General features: G+C 38.6%; 1 protein-coding gene across 1 annotated transcript in view; it reads left to right on the forward strand.

Annotated features, from left to right (window-relative positions):
* Positions 1–14238, forward strand: part of ARPP19 (cAMP regulated phosphoprotein 19) — a 25629-nt gene extending 11391 nt beyond the window's left edge. The window contains exons 2-3 of the mRNA XM_006168738.3: positions 6184–6306; positions 13123–14238. Of these exons, the coding sequence (XP_006168800.1) occupies positions 6187–6306; positions 13123–13293 (291 nt within the window). The 5' untranslated portion in view covers positions 6184–6186 and the 3' untranslated portion in view covers positions 13294–14238. The remainder of the gene's footprint in view (positions 1–6183; positions 6307–13122) is intronic.
* The last annotated feature ends 1972 nt before the right edge of the window (positions 14239–16210 follow it).

Here is a 16210-nt window from a genome sequence, read left to right on the forward strand (position 1 = left end):
ATAGCGAAAACCTCTCCAAAAAAAAAAAAAAGAAATCACCCTATGGGAGGAAAGCCATGCCACAGCCCCTTCTCCATTCTCCAGGGATCTTGGGCATGCATACACACACACCTGGTGTTGAGTTTCAAGCCAGAGAGTCCAGGACTTGAACCACAGTTGGCCATGTGGGAGTCCAGCAATGTAACCGCTATGCCATCTGCTGGTCCCTATAAGCTCATTTCTTTTCTTTTTTCTTTTTCTTTTTCTTTTCTTTTCTTTTTCTTTTTTTTTTTTGAGAAGTTTTTGTTATAGGGCTTGTGTGCTCACCAGAGAGAGAGACAGAAAATGAGAAATCATCCCCCGGGGGGGATGACCACACCACAATCCATTCTCTTGGGATCTTGGACACGCACGTACACACGCCCAGCATGAGTTTTAGCCACTGGTTCCGGGACTTGAACCACGGTCAACTATGTGGGACTTCAGCGACATAGCCATTACACCAACTGCTAGTCCTAACCTATAAGCCCATTTCTAAATGATTCAAATTTCTAAATGATTCAAGATCATAGAACATTTAAACTCTAGACATACTTTACTGTTGGGGTCAGTAGGTGGTGTGATGGTTAAAACACTGGACTTTAACATGGCTGACCATAGTTCCAGTCCTGGACCTAACAGCTTGCTTTCTCTCTTTCTTTCTCTCCTCTGTGGAGCATGTGTGCCCTGTAGCAGGATTTAAAAAATAATAGTAATGACAAAATTAAATAAAGAATTCTTTTAAAAATACAGTACTTTTACGTGCTCTTTTGTTTTGTCCTTTTTAAACTCTACACGATAAAGACACAACAAAAACTACACAAAAAATTAGCGTTGTGTTTGTCAGTATACATGCATGTATAGCTAGTTGGGGTTGGTATTTTTTGCACTATTTCCTTCTGTATTCCAAACACTTTGTGGACTTTATTTTCATTCTGACTGAAGGAAGTGTTTAGGACTTTATTCAATGTCTAGAAACATGCAGTCACATCAAATTGTGTGCTGTTTTGCATTTTTGAGCATGACTACAGGAATAAATTGCTTACTTTACCTTATTTTTAATCAATGCCTGCAGGGAGGCAGGAATAAAAATCACTTTGTGATTTAAAGGTGTAGAAGGGATAGAGGAATAGAAGGGAGGAAGTTAAGGTTCCCACAGGCAAGGGATTGCACAAAGCACTAATTTTAGCACATCTTTTACCCCATTGTCCTTTGGGGGCTATAGGAGCCCCTAATCATCTGTTAAGTGCCCCCCTGGAGTTCACTGTCAGCGGTGGGCAGGGTGGATTCTTTCTCCTGTGCCATTTAATCTGATGTGAATGCCATTGGCAGAATGTAATAAGACTCAGTAACTGTCAGGATGTTAGTGACTGTCCACACATTTGAACTTGCTTATCAGGTCCTGGAACTGCCTACATCTGCAGAAGATAATTTCTGTATAGTTCATGGAAAGTATTATGGCAGTCTCAGTGGAATTTACCGCATTTAAAAGTATAGCGTAGGTCATATATCTTTTCCACCTTTTGGTGTTAAATGTAATGAAATTCTGAATACAGGTGGAAAGTTGAAACTAGCAGTTATTTTGCATTGTGCTATATGTTTGACAAGGTTCATATATTCATTTTTCTACAAAAGTCTGTTGCAAATCTAAATGACATTTTTAACTATAAGTATTGTCTTGCCCAGGACATATTTTTTAATAAACGATTATTTATTTTTAACATTTATTTACCTATTAATACTTACTTGTGATTTTGGAGCTGCCAGGTCAGGGACTTGAACCGCAGTAAACCATGTGGGTGTTCAGTACCTCAAACACCATGCCACCTCCTGGCCCCACCTAAAACATTTTTAAGAGTAAATTATTTTAATATTGAGTTGTCAGAAAAGTCATGATGTGTTTTAGCATGGAAAAACTATGTCATGACTTTTCAGACAACCTAATATAATTGAGCATGCTTAATATTATTTGTAAATATAAATGTAAGTATATTCCTTATTAAGAAAATGAAAAAATGCCAGAATTGTTTGTAGCTTTTTCTCTCCTTATATAGCAAATGGAGAAAGACTGCAGGAACACTTGTAACCAGGGAATGTTGCTGCCTACATACAAAATTTTTAGATCCAGAGAATTCATATTTCAAATCAAACGGAGGAGGTGAAGAGTTCTCATTTCCTAGTCCCAGGGAAGCTAAGTGGTTTATGGAAATGTATGACTCCACTAACGCCCCTTAATTTGAAGGTGCTGGGTTTGAAGGACTGCAGTCATCTTGGGGTTGTTTTTAACCCCATTGTTTAAAACCAGCTGTACCAGGAATCCCAGTTTCACTTCTGAGTTGCAGCACCAGGAGCACCTTAGGCTATAGTAGCTATCTGAGCTGAGCCACAGGAGCTGTGCAGGGGCCCAGCCCACCTTCCAATGCCAAACTGGATTCTTAAATTTGTATCATTTCTCCAGCTTTTGTGGTGAGTACAGTGTAGTCCCATCTTACCTGGTGGTTAGGTTCTAAAGTTGGTAAGGCCCAAGTCACATTAACTAAAAGAAGTCATAGTCATATTATGCCCCATCAACTCTCAGGTCTGGCAGATTACTTTTTGTCCAGTGGTTGAATAGATGGCTAGAGTGATTCTTCAGCTGAGTGCAAGCTGTGGTCATAGACAGGCTTGGGTTGTAGAAGCTGTATGTGTTTATAAAGTATTTCTGACCAAGTGCACATAGTTGAATGCTGTGTACTTTGAGTCAGTGATGTGACCACTGTAAAGAGACTGAAGATCAACATAGAACGAAACTGCAGAATCGGAGAGGAAGCTAGAACACTTGAAGCAGAAAAGGAGCACACATATGAAAAAGGAGGCCTCATAGAAAGCAATTTTTTTTTGGAGAGGTTTTTGCTATAGGGTGCATGTGCTCGCCAGACAGACAGACACAGACAGACAGAAAGTGAGAAATCTCCCCCCAGGGGGAATGGCCACGCCGCAATCCCTTCTCCTCCATTCTCCTCTCGGGATCTTGGGCACGCACGCACACGCCCCCAGCGTGAGTTTTATTTAAGCCACCGGGTCCAGGATACGAACCACGGTCGACTACATGGGAGCCCAGCGACATAGCCATTACGATAACTGCTGGTCCTGAAAGCAAAATATATTTGACATCGGCTTTTTTCTCAAGATTCTCCAAGACTAAAAATGAGAATAAATAAGAACACACTAGAAAGCTGTTTGAGATGAAAGAAGTATGGATGATATTAAGTGACTACAGCTGATTATAAAACATGATTGAGCATGCTTAATATTATTTGTAAATATAAATGTAAGTATATTCCTTATTAAGAAAATGAAAAAATGCCAGAATTGTTTGTAGCTTTTTCTCTCCTTATATAGCAAATGGAGAAAGACTGCAGGAACACTTGTAACCAGGGAATGTTGCTGCCTACATACAAAATTTTTAGATCCAGAGAATTCATATTTCAAATCAAACGGAGGAGGTGAAGAGTTCTCATTTCCTAGTCCCAGGGAAGCTAAGTGGTTTATGGAAATGTATGACTCCACTAACGCCCCTTAATTTGAAGGTGCTGGGTTTGAAGGACTGCAGTCATCTTGGGGTTGTTTTTAACCCCATTGTTTAAAACCAGCTGTACCAGGAATCCCAGTTTCACTTCTGAGTTGCAGCACCAGGAGCACCTTAGGCTATAGTAGCTATCTGAGCTGAGCCACAGGAGCTGTGCAGGGGCCCAGCCCACCTTCCAATGCCAAACTGGATTCTTAAATTTGTATCATTTCTCCAGCTTTTGTGGTGAGTACAGTGTAGTCCCATCTTACCTGGTGGTTAGGTTCTAAAGTTGGTAAGGCCCAAGTCACATTAACTAAAAGAAGTCATAGTCATATTATGCCCCATCAACTCTCAGGTCTGGCAGATTACTTTTTGTCCAGTGGTTGAATAGATGGCTAGAGTGATTCTTCAGCTGAGTGCAAGCTGTGGTCATAGACAGGCTTGGGTTGTAGAAGCTGTATGTGTTTATAAAGTATTTCTGACCAAGTGCACATAGTTGAATGCTGTGTACTTTGAGTCAGTGATGTGACCACTGTAAAGAGACTGAAGATCAACATAGAACGAAACTGCAGAATCGGAGAGGAAGCTAGAACACTTGAAGCAGAAAAGGAGCACACATATGAAAAAGGAGGCCTCATAGAAAGCAATTTTTTTTTGGAGAGGTTTTTGCTATAGGGTGCATGTGCTCGCCAGACAGACAGACACAGACAGACAGAAAGTGAGAAATCTCCCCCCAGGGGGAATGGCCACGCCGCAATCCCTTCTCCTCCATTCTCCTCTCGGGATCTTGGGCACGCACGCACACGCCCCCAGCGTGAGTTTTATTTAAGCCACCGGGTCCAGGATACGAACCACGGTCGACTACATGGGAGCCCAGCGACATAGCCATTACGATAACTGCTGGTCCTGAAAGCAAAATATATTTGACATCGGCTTTTTTCTCAAGATTCTCCAAGACTAAAAATGAGAATAAATAAGAACACACTAGAAAGCTGTTTGAGATGAAAGAAGTATGGATGATATTAAGTGACTACAGCTGATTATAAAACATGTATGTGTAATTTTGAGGAAAATATATCCATAAATGTTACGAAGTTGTTTCAGTTTCTAGATGAATGATCTACTTGCTATACGAGAACAAGTGTTTCATTTAGGGATTTAACATTCTTGTATTTTTAACTATTCATAAGTAACTTGGACAAATCGGGACGTGCAGAGGTGTGTGACTTCACTGATTTGGATACAGTAGTCCATTAGCTAGAAAACGTGCCTTGCCAGCTGCCTAGCCTACCAACCTCAGGACAACTGTGCTTTTCTTGAACGTTCTTTTTTCTGCAGTGCTTGCGGTGAGCTGGTGAGTGCTGCTTCCCTATAAATGTGGCAAGTTGAAAGAAAGTGAACTAAATTAAGATGGGTATTAAAACTGAATAGGCTGGGGGCAGCAGGTGGTGTGGTGTTTACATTGCTGGACTTCCACATGATTGACTGCACTTTGAGTCCCAGACTTGGTGTCTTGAAAATCATGCCAAATGCACGTGTGCACATGTTTTAAGGTCCCAGGAGGAGAAGGGATTGCGATGTGGCCCTCTCCACTGGAGGATGATTTCTCACTTTACCTCTCACTGTTTCTCTGGCAAGTGCACACACCCATGGCAAAAATCTCTTAAAAACAAACAAACTACTGAATAGTTCTAAAATAATGACGACCATTCTACCCAAAATAGCTTAATAATACTGACCATTCTACCCAAAATAGCTTAAGGAAATGATTATAAAAAGGGGTAACATTGAAACCTTAAGCATGTGAATTCATTTTGCTGACAGATTGTAAAATGTTTGCATATGTAGCTCTGGGTGTTTGATGTGTTAAAAAGGGAGGAGGTCCTTGGGCTAGGATGTGTCCTGGTGGTGAAGGTGCAGGATTCCCGTATGGTGAACCATGGTTTGAGTGCCAGACTTGGGGGCTTGAAAATCTCAACAAACAATAGATAAATAAGTAAATTTTTAAAGGGGGAAGGGGTCTTTGACAGGAACAGTTCTCATTTTAAATTTGAAGAGAAATTAGCCAATAATATACACAGGATCGAAAAAGATGATGTTTTTCTCCATTGCAAATAGCAGGGTCTTCTGTATTAATTTATTCCAGGAAAATGTGCTATATTAAGTAGGCTTCTACTAATTTTTAAAGAAGAATCTAAGGACTTTGAAATCATATATGATTTTGAGTAAATAGGAAATCAAAAGCTTTCTTATATTTTAACAGGATGATTATCTAAATATAGGCAAGGAGCTGGAGAGTTCCATAGAGGGTGACTAACTATAAATGTATTATACATGACTGGAAAGTAATGGCAAGGAAGACTTCAGAGCTGAGCTATCTCGATATTTTTATCCAGTGTGTGGGGTGTTACACATGCATCACAGCTATAATAGACCTATCACACGGATTGCTTGAAAAACAAGATAGAGAGATTTCAAAGGCTTCTGCGCTTGATTTCTTAGATACCGCTTTATTTGGCGTTTAACACCTAGAGTCAGAATCCAGATATTAAAAGGTGAATTGTTTTAAATAACTGAGGTATAGTAGAGAAGTAATTTATTTAACATTATTTCAGGAAATGGAAGATAAAGTGACTAGTCCAGAGAAAGCTGAAGAAGCAAAATTAAAAGCAAGGTATCCTCATCTGGGACAAAAACCTGGAGGTTCAGATTTCTTAAGGAAACGATTGCAAAAAGGGGTAAGTTCTCATATAACATTGAAATGCTCAAGCCCTGTGAACTCGACAGTGTGTATGCGTGTTTGCACATGTGGCTCTGTACTGTGTCAGGCATGAAGGTGTGTCTGTCGGTATGTTTTTGTCATTGTTTACATGATCATTCCATAAAAATGTTTAAGGATTTACATACAGCTCTTGAACATTTTGAATAATAAACTATTTGAAGCTTGATATTACAGATAATAACAAAACCACACACCTGCTACTCAGGTTTAATGTTAATGTTTTGCCATGTTTACTTCTGTTTTTGAAAGATAAAAGATGTAGATACATAGATGAAATTTATCCTGTATGTAGATGTAACCCCTTTTCTCCATTTCTTCAAAAGCAACTACAATCCAGAAGCTGGTATTTATTCAGTCCATAGTTTTAAAGTTTTACCTATTTTAAAGGTAATTTCCACACCACTTTACGTGGGTAAATGGTCACTTATGAAAACAGCTTTCTATAAGGGAGATCACTCCTTTATGTAACACATTTTACAGTCAGTTACCCTAGTGCAACTTATATGTTGAAGTTTTAGTAGTTCAAATTACTGAAAACATTCTTTTAGATCTTGTCATGCTTTGTGATGTAGAAAACTATTCTCTTTAACACTTGTTTTATTGAAAACAATAAAATACAGAACACCAGATTCTTGTTTCAAAGTAAAATTGAGGACATTTTCTAGACCTTTCCTACTACTGTAACATTCTCTTCACTATTTAGTAACAAAACCACGTCTGAGACCAAAAATAACCCGGTTGGTGAACATACTTCTCATGGTTCAAGCCCCTACCTAGTTATTTTTCTAAATAGAAGCCATTATTTCTCAACTGGCAGTTGAGATAATCCTGCATGTTTATTCTTTAGTTTTCTAACCTTTTTTTTTTTTAATAGAAAATTATGAAGTTTCATTTTCAGCTTATGTGCATTTAAATTATTTACCATACAGGAAACAAGGAAGGGATGAAAAATTTTTATAGCAGAGAATTATTTATTGGCTGAGATGCCAAATCATGTTTCTCCTTAAGTAAATACCTTAAATATACTGTTATCTAATGCTTGCTTATAAAAATGTGTGTATGTATATTAACCATAATTATACATGGACTTTTTTTTAATAAACCAAACTCTGAAAGGATATTTTAAGTTATATTGACATTATTTTTTAAATAGTAAAAAGTAGATTGGTATTTTAAATCTTAACATGAAAAAAAGACCTTTTTCAGCTTTGAAATAGGGAGACAAAGAAAAATAATAGCAAATATATAAATAATGTAAAACCTCTGTATCATGAGATACAATCCAGTGGGAAAATTACATTTTAAAAGGACAATATCTCATTCATAAAAGGGAGCTTTTGTATATACAAGAAAAACATTAAGATGTCCCTGGTTAAAATATTTTAATAGGAAATATGTATGTGCATGATAGAAATCAATAAAATGTTAAATTTATTCATATATCTACAACTTAGAAACATACTTAAAACAATTCATATTAGTGAACTGAAGTTGAATGAAATTAATATGCTTTTTGTGTAAAGCATTTAAAAATTACTCATTTTGGAAAAGGTATGGATTAAGATTTATAATGTCATGTTCTTTAATAATCTTACGTATTAATCTATGGATATGATTCAGGAAAAGGAAAAATCTTGCAAGTTTAAAACCATTCTTTTTACCTTTATAACTAGAAGCAGCACTATTTAACAGCAGAGAAATAGTTAAATAAATTACAGGAAGTCAAAAAACAGGATATTATATGGTCATTTAAAAAACAAAGATCATAATATAGGGGATAAATAGGAAAAGAATAAGTATCTTCAAGTCAGAATATTATCTTAAATTTGAGAAGTGAGCTCCTGAATGATTCTGCATTGTACCAGCATGTCAGTGAAAAAGTCTTTGTTATTAGGGAAAATAATTTTTTTTTAATCCTGGATCATGTTCTGAGTTTTAGTTTTCTTTTTGCCAAATTACCTTAGCATCTTTAAACAGTTTCTTCTTTGTTTGAGAAGACCGAATTGGATATTTTATGTCCTTTTTTATGCTGCCGTACTCAGTGCTATTATGAGGTTATTACATAATGTTATTATTGGACTTTAACAGTTATGACCCTATCCACAGGGTAGGCTGTCAGAGCTGAGAGGGTTATTAAGAAGCAATCTAGTCCATTTTTTTTGCATATTTGTGGAGTTTGTGAAGCTTCAAGAAAACTGAGGATTCAGCTTTGGGGCTAGCAGGTTGTGGATCAAAACTGTGGTTTGAGTCCTAGACTGGGCAGCTTGAAAATCAAGCCTGGCGCATGTGCATACATGCCCAGTGTCCTGAGAGGAGAGGAGAATGGAGGAGACCAGATTGCATTGTGGCCACCCTTCTCCCCTGAGAGGATGACTTCTTTCTTTTGCTCTCTCCTTTCTCTCCCCCTCCAGCAAGCACATATGCCCTATCACCAAAAAAAAGAAACATGGCTTTAAAGTTAAACATTGTCACTTTACGTGATCACTGAGTGTCAAGTGCAGTTTGTCAGTAATAATGTTAGTGTGGTCTCCACATTTGCCTGAGAGAAGGCTTTTGTAAGATTGTCATCTGGATCATCCAGAATATGTTTTGTTGATTTAAAAATATTTTTTATTAAAAAGCTTCACAAAATTCAGAAATTAAGAGAGCTAAAATGCCCTCTGAAACTTTATCTGTAGATCCCTATATGAAAAACATTGATCTCGTTTACTCCTCTACTTTACGCATTAACTTCTTTTCTTTCTCTGACATCTTTGTTATAGTATTGTCTTCACTGAATCTCTGAAGATACATTCACTGCCTGTTTTTTTTTTTTTTTTTAAGAATTATTTACTTAATTTATTTTCATTCTTCAATCTGACCAGAGAGACACAAACACAGAGAAACGGAGAATGAGAAAACGCTGCTAGATTCAGGACTTGAACCATGGTTAGTCATGTGGGAGCCTAATGCCTTAATCACCATGCCCCCTGCCAGTCCCACTCACTGCTTTTTATAGTAGTATCTTGTTCCTTCTTAGGGCAGTTCTAGTGGTCAAGCATGAACTAGTTTTTTTCTGTAGCCACACTAAATGAATTTAATCTCTTTTCTACAAGCAGAGTAGCCTAATCTTTCTTAAGTGAGATATTCTGTGATGATTTTTTTTTTTAATCGTTTTTAGAGGTTTGTGTCACAGGGCATGTGCACTCTCCAGAAAGACAGAGAAACAGATAGTGAGAAATCACCCCCTGGGGGGAATGACCATGCCGTAATCCCTTTTCCATTTTTCTCCTGGGATCTTGGGCATGTATGCACACACACACCTGGCATGATTTTCAAGCCACTGGGTCTCAGACCCAAACCGTGTGGGCCATATGGGAGTCCAGTGATATAACCACCACACCATCTGCTGGCCCTGTGATGAATTTTTGTTTACTATAAAATAGTTTTCATTAGAAGCTGAGTTAGTTAATTACATTGAAGGAAAACTGCATAAAATTTGCAGTGTGTGTTAAATTTTCACTTTGTGTTTTGTTAAAATAAATTTGGCAGGCTGCTTTGTTCTCTGTGGAGGCTTTTTTTTTTTTGAAGAGGTTTTCGCTATAGGGCGCATGCGCTCGCCAGACAGAGACATAGAGACAGAAAGTGAGAAATCACCCCCCAGGGGGGATGGTCACGCCGCAGTCCCTTCTCCTCCATTCTCTTCTTGGGATCTTGGGCACGCACGCACACGCGCCCGGCGTGAGTTTTAAGCGACCTGGTCCGGGACGCGAACGACGGTCGACTACGTGGGAATCCAGCGACATAGCCATTACGCTAACTGCTGGTTCCCTCTGTGGAGGCTATTAAACTTGGAAACAGAACTTTAGTATACAGTGCCTCGAAAGTTCTGGGATCTCAACCCGTGGTTGGTTACGTGGCCTCTAGGCTTGCAGGGCCCCTGCAGCACTATTGTGCTACAGCAGCTTGGCCTGAATTTCTCTCCCTCCCTCCCTCCCTCTTAAACTCATTTTAAGACATCACACAGAAGGGATCAACTGGTAGTGTGATGGGTAAGGTAGCTGGATCCACAGTGGCAAACTGCACCATTCCAGTTCTGGACCTGGCAGCTTCACAGACATGCCGTTCATGTGTGCAAACATGTATACATGCATGCCCAGAATCCTGAAAGCAGGGAAAAATGGAGGAGAACAGGTTACTGCATGACCATCTGCCATGGGGGTGCTTTCTCACTTTCCCTCTCTGTCTCTCTCTCCGGTAGTGCATGTGCCCTCTGGCGAATTAGAAAAACAGGACAGAAATATGCAGAAGTGAAGCTGCAGCGAGCCCCAGAAGGGCCTGGTTTAGGTTTTCTTGTTACTGATCCATAGGACACATGAAAAGCAAATTCTGACTTTAGACCCTTTGACCATAAGCCACATCTGGCTTATCAAAGAACGGTCCCCAAAGGGAGGCAGCTGAACAGACCTTTTTCCTTGGGCCACTCAGCAATCTTATGTTAAAGCTGTGAGTTCCTGGATCAGCAAATGGCCTAATGGTTACATCACTGGACTCCCACGAAGTTGACTGCTATTCAAGTCCCAGACCCAGTGGCTTAAAACTCAACACCAGGCTCGTGTGTGTGTGTGTGTGTGTGTGCGCCCAAAATCCTCAGAGGACACTGGAGGTGAAGGGCCCAAAATCCTCAGAGGACACTGGAGGTGAAGGGATTGCAGCGTGGTCATCCCCCCTGGGAGTGATGTATTGCTTTCTCTCTGTGTCTCTGGCAAGCACACCTGCCCAATACCAAAAATCCCTCTTAAAAAAAAAAAAAAAAAGAAAAGAAAAGATGGGACCAGCAGTTAACATAATGGCTATGTCGCTGAACTCCCATGTAGTCACCCGCTGTTCAAGTCCCGGACCCGGTGGCTTAAAACTCACGCCGGGCGCGTGTGCGTGCGTGCCCAAGATCCCGAGAGGAGAATGGAGGAGAAGGGATTGCGGCGTGGCCATCCCCCCTCGGGGGTGATTTCTCGCTTTTTGTCTCTATGTCTCTCTCTGTCTGTCTGGTGAGTGCACGCACCCTATAGCAAAAATCTCTCAAAAAAAAAAAAAAAAAAGAAAAGAGGTATTTTGTGAATCAATAAAATGGGGGGGGATTTTTCAGTGGTATTGTTAACACATACAATCATATTAAAAGAAAAAAAAGCTGTGAGTTTCCAGTTCTGTCATTTTAGAAAGAAAACTGTGAGTTCCTAGTTATGTCGATTACCACATGAGGTATCTCCAAAGTCCGAGAGAACATTCTTATTTTTTTCCCCTCATCCTTCATCTAGGCTTTCATTTCATACCAGGTTGTTTCCTTTTGTCAGCCTCAGACTGAGGTTAGATGCTCCTGCCTTGATTATCCTTTGTGTTTTTAGGACAGTATTGTGATTGTTGGTTTACTTGACGTTGTCCATCTTCGTATCTCTCTCCAGCTTACACAGCGCCTCAGGTGCAGCACACCGTAAAGATGGGCTACACGTGCCAGGTGGAAGTCAGGATCCAGGCAAATTCGTGTGTTTTTACTATGAAACTCGTAGATTAGCTGTATTTAGGTTGATCTTTACCTGCCATCATAATTTGTATTTTAGTGATAAAGGGCAATTAGGTACTTCTTTAGTGCTTTTATGTGAAAAATAAGGGAGGATATGGTAGGGGTGTGCATTTTAAGTGATAATCTCTACTGAGTTCATTTTTTCCCATTGCTCTAATTAATTAGCATTTATATTTTTTACCTTAATTTTGATTTTAGTGAACGTTCTACTTCAAATAAATATGATTTAGATGCTTTTGAAATGCTCATCATAGGGGCTGGCAGGTGGCGTGATGGTTAAGAGTGCTGGACTCCTACATGGCCAGCCACAGTTCGAGTCCTGGACCTGGCGGCTTGCTTTCTCGCTTTCTCTCTCTCGCTCTCTCTCTCTATGTCCTTCTCTGGTCAAATTTAAACAAATAAGTAAAGTTAAATAAAAAGTAATTCTTGGGGCCAGCAGGTGGTGTGGTGGATAGGGGCACTGGACTCCCACATGGCCAACCACGGTTCAAGTCTTGGACCTGGTGGCTTGCTTTCTCACTTCCTCTCTCTCTCTCTCTGTCTCTCTCTGATCAAACTGGAAAATAATAATGATAATAATAATAAGTAAAGTTAAATAAAGTAATTCTTTAAAAAAAAGTAATTCTTTAAGAAACAAAATAATGCTCACCCTAGATGATTGTACTAGCTGTTATAATTAATAGTCTTAATAACTGTAGAGTTGGCTGGGCTTGGGTGACATACATATCCTCAGTACAGATTGGTCAATTATGTGGTTTTCTTTTTTAAATCATCTAATTAAGTAAGATAAGACTTTCATTTTGGTTGTTCTGTTAGTAAATGAGAAGTTTTCATTTCACTGTTTTGAGTCTAGGTCGTCTTATTCCCAGGTAACATGACGTCAATCTAGAGGAATCTGTATTAGCAACTATTGGGTTGTCAGGAAAGTCATGACATACTTTTCTGGTTTCCTATGCAAAAATGTGTCATGGCTTTTCTGACAACCCAATAAAATGGTCCAAGTGAGTCTGAAGAAGAGGTTCTTGCCTGATTCTCAGTTATTGGCTTATGCTGGAAGTCAACACAGAGACATAACTATTCCATATAATATTCCTGTTCATTTTAACACCAGTTTATTTATACTGACACTGTGTAGGATGACATCTACATCTTAAATCAGTATGATGTATAAGAGTTCTTAAACTCTAATCTAAAATTTTTTTGTTTCACTTTTAGCAAAAATATTTTGATTCTGGGGATTACAACATGGCCAAAGCAAAAATGAAGAACAAGCAACTTCCTGCTGCCGCCCCGGATAAGACAGAGGTCACTGGTGACCACATTCCGACTCCACAGGACCTTCCTCAGCGGAAACCATCCCTTGTTGCTAGCAAGCTGGCTGGCTGATTAAAAGAGCTGAACTGCATGAATCTTCTAATTCCCATTCTTTCCTCTTAATATGTTACCTAACCCACTTTTTATTTCTTTTCATTCACCTAAGTCATTTGAAACTGACAGCTTTGCAGGTAGCGGTAGTGTGTGCTGCTATTGTAAGGGAATATACATGTGTAGAGTTTTGATTAGCTTAACAGTGCACTGATGAAAAGAACATGTTAGAGCAACAGAAGTAATCTACTTGAAAATAATTGTATATATTACCTAACTCCTTGTGTAGGACTAGTTCCAACAAGTAACAAGCAAGTTTTATGATTTTAATGTTTTGGCTTTCTTTACTTCATCTAAATTACAGCTTTGTATGTTACTCTTTATTTAATATAATCTCTGTTTTATTGATTTCTTCTGTATTTTCCTTTGGAATTTTGTAAAACAGATGTTTAAGACCACAAGTTGGAAGGAAGGTCACATGCTTCAAAAACAAATAGATGGCTCTCTGAGAGATTTGTGTTTCTGTGCTTGAACTTGAATGGCCTTAAACCTGTTCCAGCTTTAACAGTAGTATTTTACTTGGGCAATATTTGCCCATTCTGGTGTAACTTATGCGACTCTAGTGCTTAGCAGCTGCCGTTGAAGCTAGTGTTCTTACTCGGTTCTGTAGTCTTGGTAGTCTTAGAACACCTTGTGTTGTTAAAGATGTGAATGAAGTGTGCATGTGCATTGACTGTTGAATTCACTTTTGTGCCATTTTTGTAAATATAATAGTTTTGCACAACCTCTCACAAATGTCTGTATTAATTTCACATATTAAAAAGTAGATAATGTGCCAACTAGAAGCACAAGAATTCCTACACAAAACTCTGTATGTCATTATGGCTTTTGTATAATAAGAGCAGTTTACAATCCTGGGCTTATAGAATACCAAACAAACCTTTGCACAGTCTGCTGTAGGCTTAAGTTTCCATTTGTTACTAATATCCATGACAGTCAGTGGCCTTGTGCAAATACGATATGTTGCTTAGGCATATCTTCTGTCCTATGCAGAACATTTCACTTTGACTTTTATGAAAATTTATAATTTATATAAACTTTTTAAAATGTAGAGATTTTTTACTTCCACTCAACTTTGGGGATACTCTGCCTTCTTTGGCTCCCTGCCCTCTTCCCTCCCCTTTTGTTTTTGTTTTGTTCTGCTTCTTTGGCTCAAATAGTATGGGGCTCTTTGGTCTATATGGAGGCATGGGTATCTATATCCTTATTCTTTAAATTTGCTCTGCTGAATGCTGTATTTTTGTAACACAAGGATGGTGTTTTCCTTCTAATTTCTTAGATGCTAATTAATCACTCTTAATCCCTTATTATTACTAATATTTGACACTGTTTAAAAATAACTTAAAAGGAAAGGAATAGTGAAGAGACTGGCCCGAGAACCTATGTCAAGGTGAACTGAATTCTGGTAAATAATTTTAAGTAATTAAGATGAGCTAAAGACTTGGGACAATTAGAGTAATTTACAAGTTAGTTAAACTCACTCATATTGAAAGTAGATATTGCTTCTATAGATGTCACTTTTTATAATACCAGTTTAACTTGTGGGTTAGTTAGTAAGAACTTTAAAAGGCTATTGGGAAACATTTACCACTCTTCGGAGCTCTTCCTGAAAATGGTGATGGCTGTAGCATGATGATGAGTCAGTAGCCTGAGATGATACGATCTTCTCTTTGACTTGCACAAAGCCTCCCTCTTGGATCTAGGACTCTTCTCTGGACCTTGGGTCCATTTATGTGTTTGCTTTCCTGCGATCCCAAGATGTAGTATTGATAGATGGTGCCTTGACAGCACCTGTACTTCCAGGCTTCCTAGTGCTCTGAGGAAAGCGTGCTGCTTATCTTCCTGCTCCTAATCCCCTCAGTACGTGCTCATTTATAAGTTTAAGAGTTAGCTATACATAAATTTATTTGTAACGAGAATAGATAGGTTATTCTGCAGTATGTATGCCCATGTAGGATTGATTTAAGAATTTGAAAAAATATCTCAAAGTAGAATTTCTGTTATATCTAGATTTTTTTTCCATGAATATTTGCAAGCAGTCAACATTAAATACATCAAAGGAGATGGATCTGAAAGATGAGGGAGACTTATTCTTAACCATGAAAGGACTCCTTGCAGTTGGGGACAAGTGACATAACATCTGCTTGAGTTCTAGTTTGTAAAATACAGTGCTAATATTTAACCTACCTCAAACCTTGTTGAGGATCTGTGAAATGCTGAGCAAGTGCCCAGAATAAAATATTGATGATGTTTTTATTAAAAGTAATTTACTTCATTAAGCCAGCTTGCCTTCTGTAAAGTCACAGTGCTTAAAATCTCAGGATTCTTCATTAGGAAAAATCTGTCGTAAAAGATTTATGGGTGTAATTGCTTAGCCTCCATTATTGGTGCTTGGGATAGACAGGTGAATTCTTCTATTTTTTGTTGTTTTGCTCAAGCTCAGTTTATCAAAGACATAGTCTGTTTTGATCATCACTGGAGTGAAATTTTCGAGTCGAGTTTAATTGTCCATTTCTATGATTTCAAAGTTGTGCTTTGTGAAATGACTCACTTTAGTCATTATCCTGTTTAGCATAAATTAAGGTTGGAGTGAACTGAAGTTGGAGATGTTAACTATATGAAAACGGGCCAAAATCTGCAATTTCCTGATTTATGTCCAATAGCTCTTAATTTTGATAAACAGTTTTGGAAACATTTTATTCCTGAAAGCTACATCTGACTAAAATAATGAAAAGTTCTTGGCCAGTTGGGATAGCAGGCAGTAAGGATTGTTGGACTGTCTGGACGAATTGGAAGGAGCATGTTTTTAGTCTACGAGGTGTTCAGTGATACTGTGTTGACTTAAGCCACGTCTTACCTGTTCACTAAGGGAGGCCTG

The sequence above is a fragment of the Tupaia chinensis genome, unplaced genomic scaffold, assembly GCF_000334495.1.
Source record: "Tupaia chinensis unplaced genomic scaffold, TupChi_1.0 Scaffold146140_1, whole genome shotgun sequence".
NCBI lineage: Eukaryota > Metazoa > Chordata > Mammalia > Scandentia > Tupaiidae > Tupaia > Tupaia belangeri.